Source organism: Leucoraja erinacea, chromosome 29 (genome assembly GCF_028641065.1).
Source record: "Leucoraja erinacea ecotype New England chromosome 29, Leri_hhj_1, whole genome shotgun sequence".
Classification (NCBI taxonomy): Eukaryota; Metazoa; Chordata; class Chondrichthyes; order Rajiformes; family Rajidae; genus Leucoraja; species Leucoraja erinaceus.
The window spans coordinates 7031163-7039221 of NC_073405.1; the positions used below are offsets into that span (position 1 = coordinate 7031163).

An 8059-nucleotide genomic window follows, 5' to 3' on the forward strand; every position below is an offset into this window, starting at 1 on the left:
TGTAAAGACTCTATCCCCTATTCCCAATTCCTCCGTCTATGCCGCATATGTGCCCGAGATGAGGTGTTCCATACCAGGACATCCAAGATGTCCACTTTTTTTTAAGGAATGGGGTTTTTTTTAAAATTCAATTTCAATTTTATTTTTAATATGTTTTATTATTTATCTATTATTTTTTTTTTTTAATTTTTTTTTTTTTAATGATACTGCCTGTAAGGGAAATTCATTTCGTTGTCTCAAATTGAGACAATGACAATAAATTTGAATACAATACAATACAATACAATTCTCCTCTCCCATCATAGATGAAGCCCTCACTCATGTCTCTTCGGTACCCCGCAGCTCCGCCCTTGCTCCCCCTCCCCCTGGTCGCTCCTAGTCCTTACCTTTCACCCCACCAGCCGTCGCATGCAACACATCACCCTCTGCCATTTTCGCCACCTCCAACGGGATTCCACCACGAGTCACTTCTTTCCATCTCCACCCCTTTCCGCCTTTCACAGAGACCGTTCCCTCCGTAACTCCCTGCTCAACTCATCCCTTCCCACCCAAACCAAGGTACCTTCTCCTGCAACCGCAGGAGATGCAACGCCTGTCCCTATACCTCCTCCCTCGACTCCAAGGACCCCGACAGTCCTTTCAGGTGAGGCAGAGGTTCACTTGCACCTCCTCCAACCTCATCTACTGTATCCGTTGTTCAACATGTGGACTCTTATACATCGGCGAGGCCAAACGTAGACTGGGCGATCGTTTCGCTCAGTCCGCCTGGACCTACCTGATCTCCCGGTTGCTGGACACCCATTCTCCTTCCCATTCCCACACTGACCTTTCTGTCCTAGGCCTCCTCCACTGTCAGAGTGAGGCTAAACGCAAATTGGAGGAACAGCATCTCATATTTCGCTTGGGCAGTGGTATAAACATGAATTTCTCTAACTTCAAGTAACCCCTGCATTCCCTCTCTCTCTCCACCCCCCACCCAAGTCACACCAGCTTCTCGTTCTCACCTAGCAAACAGCTAACAATGGCCAGTTTCCTTTATCATCATTAATTGTTTACATATCTTTCATTTATTTGTTCTTTATCTCTCTCCATCACCTTCTATATCTCTCGTTTCCCTTTCCCCAGACAAAGTTTGAAGGAGGATCTCGACCCGAAACGTCACCCATTCCTACTCTCCAGAGATGCTGCCTGCCCTGCTGAGATCTGCTGAGGTACTCCAGCATTTTGTGTCTGTCTTCGGTTTAAACCAGCATCTGCAGTTCCTTCCTCCATATAACTCTGCTCCTTGATGCCGTTTCCCCCAGACGACAGTAGAGGGCAGCAGACACACATTGATCATGTAGACTCAAGGAACTGCAGTTGTTAGTTTATTTTAAAAAAAAAGACAGAGTGCTGGAGTAATTCAGCCGGTTAAGCAGCAAGACTGGAGAAAATGAATAGGTGGGTGCCATTTGTGCACAGCCGTCTGTGGCAATTAATTCCACAGATTCACCACCTTCTGACAAAAGAAATTCCTCCTCATCTCCTCTCTAAAGGTACATATTTTTATTCTAAATGTTTAAGAAGGAACTGCAGATGCTGAGAAATCAAAGGTAGACAAAAATGCTGGAGGAACTCGGTGGGTGCGGCAGCATCTATGGAGTGAAGGAAATAGGCAACGTTTCGGGTCAAGACCCTTCTTCAGACTGACTGTGTTTAGGTTGCCCGGCGGCGCTTTGAGTGGGTCAGTGGTACCCGGGCAACCATTAATTTCGAGCCCTGGTCAGGGTCTGAAGAATTGTCTCGACCTGAAAAATCACCCATCCTTATTCTCCAGAGATGCTGCCGGACCCGCTGAGTTACTCCAGCACTTTGTGTCTATCTCTGGAGGACTTTGATATACAACGTTTCTGGTTGGGACACTCTGTAGAGTCTGAAGAAGGGTCCTGACCCGAAATGTCCCCTCTCCATCTCCTTAGAGATGCTGCCCAGCCCGATGAGTTACTCCAGCACTTTGTGTCTATCTATCTTCAGTATAAACCAGCATCTGTATTTCCTTTCATCAGCTCCACTACGAAATCTCCTCAAGGTATCTCATCAAGGTATGCCTTCTTTGTAGAAGTTCTCCTCCTCTCTCCCGTGAAGAAGGGTCCCGACCCGAAACGTCACTCACCACTTTACTCCTGAGATGCTGCCTGACCCATTGAGTTACTCCAGCACTTTGTGTCCATCTTTGGTGTAAACCAGCATCTGCAGTTCTTTGTTTCTACTGCAGATGTTTAGATTAGTTTGGAGATACATATGGAGCTGAGCACCGAAACAGGCCCTTCGGCCCACCATCGCTCAGCCGTTCATACTAGTTCCATGTTATCCCACTTTCCCCATCCACTCCTTACGCTCAAGGGGGCATTTTTACAGAGGCCAAATAACCTACAAATCCGCACGCCTTTGGAATGTGGGAGGGAACCGGAGCACGCAGTCACAGGGAGAACGTGCAAACTCCACACCGACAGCAGCCAAGATCAAGACTGGACCAACTAGAGAGCGGTGCTGTCCTCCCATCTACCTCATTGGAGTCCCTCGGACTATCTTTAACCGGGTGTTCTTGCGCTAGACGTTATTCCCTTTATCCTGTACCATGTGTCTGTCTATACACTGTGAACAGCTTGGTTGTAATCATGCATCTGTATGAAGGAACTGCAGGTGCTGGTTTAAATTGAAGATAGACACAAAATACTGGAGTAACTCAGCAGGACAGGCAGCATCTCTGGGGAGAAGGGATGAGTGACGTTTTGGGTCGAGACCCGTCTTCAGACCGAAAATATAACGTGTAATTTTGGACCTCCCCACAGCCACATGCCTAAAGCTGCTGCCTCACGGCGCCAGAGACCTGGGCTCTGAAGAAGGGTCTCGCTTTTTGTGTCTATCTTCGGTTTAAACCAGCATCTGCAGTTCCTTCCTTCCGACACACACAGTCTAGACACCCGTCTGAAGAAAGGGTCCCCCCACCCGAAACGCCACCTGTTGCGGGATGTTGCCCGACCAGCACCACATGTGCCACCCTGAGCTAAACAGAATGCGCTGGAATATCTCAGCAGGTCGGGCAGCATCTGTTGAGGGAATGGACGTTGTATCGGGTCGGGGACCCTTCCTCAGACGGGCCGTCTCGACTGTGCGTTCTGTGGAACTTCCCGCTGCTACTCGCCTGCCAGATCAGTCAGAAAAAAACACTGAGTGAATTAACCGTGTTACTGGAACTCTGTTTGAGTCGTGGAATCTCCCCCTGCCATCAATTACCCGTCCTCCCACCCACCAGCCAGGCTGCAGACACAATGCTGGGCCTTCCCATAGATTCATATCCCTCAACCTTAAGGGAAGAAGGCACATTTTCATTGTTAGGTAGGAGGGAGGATCGGACTTGGGTGGAGCATTGGGTATTCTGAGCATTACCACTCCCGCTGATCCTGCATTGTTCTCCAAGGAGCGACTGGAGTTTGGTCAGAAACCCTTCATTCCCCCCTCACTCCTCTCCCCCCTCATCATCCACCCCTCCTTCTCCTTCCTCCTCTCCTCTCTCCCCTCATCTCCTCTTGCTCCCTGCCCGCTCTCCTCCCTTCTGAACTAGAACAGCCTATCTGTTTATTTACGTGTGTATATCTGTATTCTATGGTATATGGACTCACTGATCTGATCTACAATATTCTGTTGTGCTTCAACAAGCAAGAATGTCATTGTCCTAGCTGGGACACATGACAATAAGCTCTCTTGGCTTGACCTCTTGACGATCTATCCCTCTTTAAGGATAAGGGGGAAATCTTTTAAGACCGAGATGAGGAAAACATTTTTCACACAGAGAGTGGTGAATCTCTGGAATTCTCTGCCAAAGAAGGTAGAGGCCAGTTCATTGGCTATATTTAAGAGGGAGTTAGATGTGGCCCTTGTGGCTAAAGGGATCAGGGGGTATGGAGAGAAGGCAGGTACAGGATACTGAGTTGGATGATCAGTCATGATCATATTGAATGGCGGTGCAGGCTCGAAGGGCCGAATGGCCTACTCCTGCACCTATTTTCTATGTTTCTTCATTTCCTTCACCTCTTCTTGCTTCTTACTCCCCTCCACTCATCTCTCTCTATCTCTTCTCTTGTTCCTCCTTTATCTCCTATCCTCTCTTTTCATCAATCTCTCTCTCTCTCTCTCTCTCCCTCTCTCTCTCTCTCTCTCTTCTCCCTCCCTCTCTCTCTCTCTCTCTCCCTCACTCCCTCTCCCCCCCTCTCTCTCTCTCTCTCCCTCTTTCATTTTTCCTCTCCTCCCTCTCCCTCTCTCTTTCTCTCGCTCACTCTCCCTTTCTCTTTCTCTCTCTCTCTCCGTCCCTCCTCTCCTCTCTCTCTCTATCTCTTGCTCTCCCTCACTCTCTCACCCTTCCTCGTCCCCTCACCCCTCTCTCTCCCCCCCCCCTCCAGTTTGATAAAGAAAGAGCAACATGGGGACAATTTTCCAATTTATTTAAATATTTTCTTGTATAAATGTAAAAAATACTTTCTAAATATGTGTAATTTAAGAACGTCCCACCACTATATGCCTGCTAGATCAGACAGAAAAACACTCAATAAATTAAAAGATTAACAATAAATAATCATTTTAAATAAATATCATATAAACGAGGGTACATCATGGGATAAAGCTTAGTTTAGCTTGGAGATACAGCATGGAAACAGGCCCTTCGGCCCACCGAGTCCATGCTGACCAACGAGTCACTAGTTCTATGTTATCCCACTTTCTCACCCACTCCATACACACTAGGGACAACATCACAGAGGCCGCTCAATCTACAAATCCACGTGTCTTTGGGAGGTGGCAGCACCCGGGAGAAGCCCTCCCGGTCACGGGGAGAATGTGCAAATTCCACACAGACAGCGCCCGAGGTCAGGACCGAGCCCGGGTCTCCTGCTCTACCTGCTGCGGCACTGGGCCGCCATTGATGTGTGGATTGGACAACTTTAGTGATGGGCTGGGCTGAGAGAGAAGGAGGCCTGGGGTGGGGGGGGGGGGGGGGGGGAGACCTGGTAGCATTGCATAAGATTCCAAGAGGCACGGATAGGGGTATCAGTGGGTCTTAACCTGGGGGTCGTTTGGGGCTACCAGGGGTCATGAAGGGGCCACAAATAACATATCAATTTGTTGAGCCCATGTTTAGGGACCTAACAAGGGTACACACCACACACAGTATGTTGTGCGCGTATGTGCGTACTGGTGCCAAAAAGGTAAAGAACCACTGGGGTAGAGATAGTCAAAACCAAAGACCCTACAGCGAGCAAGATGGTCCACTCCACGAGAAAGACGTAGTACGGTCGTGGGCAGATTCGTGGGTAATTTGCGGCCCCATTTCCGTAACCGGCTTCCGTCTCCGCGCCAAAGACCCCGTCACAGCGGAGCAAAGATAACCAGTGCGGAGACGGAAGCCGGTTACGGAAACATCCTCGTTAAAAATAAAAGTTATTTGGGAAAAATCTTCTCCTCATTTTCAGAATTTTGATTTATGAACACAAACTGTTCCCCCGCAACGTTGATTCCACTGCGAGTCGGGTGGGGTCCGGTTACTGCAATGGATGACAAAAAGGCCCACGTTCCGTTCCGCTCCGTTGCGTACTACACGTCAGCCCATTGCATCTAGAAGGAGTGGTCTATCTTGCTCCGCTAGAGGATCTTCGATCAAAACCTTATACCTATTGGAAGTGTGTGCAAGGAGTTTTAAAGGGGATTGGCGGGGAAAGGATTTTTACACAAAGTATAGGTGGTTCCTGGGACTCACTGGCAGAGGAGGTGCCTGAACTAGATGCAACCACAATGTTTATGAGGCATTAAAGGAGACACTTAAATCGGTTACAAGGATAGAATCCTAATGTGGGCATAATGGTCTTAGTATCCGATGTGCATAAGTTCATGTTCATATGTGATTGGAGCAGAATTAGGCCATTCAGCCCTTCAAGTCTAGTCCGCCATTCAATCAAGGCTGATCTATCTTTCCCTCTCGATCCCATTCTTCTCCCCATAACCCCTGACACCCGTGCTAATCAAGAATCTATCTATCTCTGCCTTAAAAATATCCATTGACTTGGTTTCCACAGCCGCCTGTGGCAACATATTCCACGGATTCACCACCCTCTGATTAAAGATAACTGAAGATTAAAAATAGATCAGCCATGTTTGAATGGTGGATTAGAATTGGTGGGCCGAATGGCCTAATTCTGCTCCTATCACTTATGATCCCCCAATGGCTTACAATGGTCAGCATTGGCATGTGGGCCGAAGGGCCTCTTTCTGTGCTATATATCTCTGTGATCACATGACTGGTCCCCAATGGCCCTTTGATCCCACGGTTATGACTTGAATCTTGGGCAAAACCAGTTTAGGTTAGTTTAGAGATCTAGCATGGAACATTTGGCCCATCAACTCCATGCTGACCCCATCAACCACCCATTCACTCCAGTTCTATGTTATCCCACTTTACACACAGGGGGGGGGGGAACCTGGAGAAGCCCGTACGTTGTCAGGGAGAACGTTCAAATCCCACAGACAGCACTCGACAGCCTCATTGAAACTTACTGAATAGTGAAAGGCCTGGATAGAGCGGATGTGGAGAGGATGTTTCCACTAGTGGGAGAGTCGAGGACCAGAGGACACAGCCCTGGAATAAAAGGACGTACCTTTAGAAAGGAGATTTCTTTAGGCAGAGGGTGGTGAATCTGTGGAATTCATTGCCGCAGGCGGGAGTGGAGGCCACGTCATTGGGGATTTTTAAAGTGGAGATTGTCATATTCTTGATTAGAGCGGGTGTCGGGGGTTAAGGGGAGAAGGCAGGAGAATGGGGTTGAGAGGGAAGATAGATCAGCCACGATTGAATGGCGGAGTAGACTTGATGGGCCTAGTTCTACTCCTATGACTTATCAACTCAAGAACCTCCGATGGCCTACAATCCCCCTCCCAGTATTGGACAGACCCCAAACCTAAGATTGTTAAGGGTTTGGACATGCTAGAGGCAGGAAACATGTTCCCGATGTTGGGGGTGTCCAGAACCAGGGGCCACAGTTTAAGAATAAGGAGTAAGCCATTTAGAACGGAGACGAGGAAACACTTTTTCTCACAGAGAGTGGTGAGTCTGTGGAATTCTCTGCCTCAGAGGGCGGTGGAGGCAGGTTCTCTGGATGCTTTCAAGAGAGAGCTGGATAGGGCTCTTAAAAATAGCGGAGTCAGGGGATATGGGGAGAAGGCAGGAACGGGGTACTGATTGGGGATGATCAGCCATGATCACATTGAATGGCAGTATTTGCTCGAAGGGCCGAATGGCCTCCTCCTGCACCTATTGTCTATTGTCTATAACCATTGAGTTTCTCCTGTTGGGTCACCTCTGATGTTCAGCCATGGATTCGTGTTGACCGGTGGATGATGAGTTGTGTGGGGGCTAAGTGTTGGGGACGAGACACTGTAGAACTGGGACCACTGGCTGGGCCAGTGAGATGGACACTGTTGGCCACATAACAATGAGCGGGCCGACTGTGTGACGCCTAGGGGGGGTGGTGGGCTGGAGAGATGGGGAGTTGGTTGGAGATCAGGAGCAGTGACAATTGGTGACAATCATTCCCTCGAAGGCAGTGAGTGTGAGCGTTCCCTCGCTGCTGTAGTGCAGCAGGGTCATGGGTTCGAAGGCTGCGGGGATGCAGCAGAGGGCCGGGCTGGTGCCGCCCGACAGCTGGTGCATGGCGGACTTGATCATGGCGTGCATGTTGGCCGGCCTGTAGTTGGCGGGGCAGGCTCCGCCGCAGTTGTACATGTTGTAGGACTCGGGCGCCCGGATCCAGTCGTTCCAGCCGATCTCCTTGAAGGAAACCCGGAGGGATTTCCTGCAGCAGCTCCTCTGTCTGCGGCGGCAGTCCTCCCCGGAGCTGGCCGCCCTCCGCCCCCGCCGTCTCTGGACCCGCGTCTCGATCTCCAGCTGCGCGCCATCGCCCTGCTGGACCAGCGGGCGGTCGGGGTGGGGCGGGTGGAACTGGAGCTGGACCTGGACCTGCTGCAGCCCGCTGCC

General features: G+C 49.7%; 1 protein-coding gene across 1 annotated transcript in view; it reads right to left on the minus strand.

Annotated features, from left to right (window-relative positions):
* Positions 1-5865: 5865 nt before the first annotated feature.
* The window catches only part of LOC129711094 (growth/differentiation factor 15-like), a 5343-nt gene continuing 3149 nt past the window's right edge, over positions 5866-8059 (minus strand). The window contains exon 2 of the mRNA XM_055658482.1: positions 5866-8059. This exon is cut by the window's right edge and continues 323 nt beyond it. Within this exon, the coding sequence (XP_055514457.1) occupies positions 7586-8059 (474 nt within the window). The 3' untranslated portion in view covers positions 5866-7585.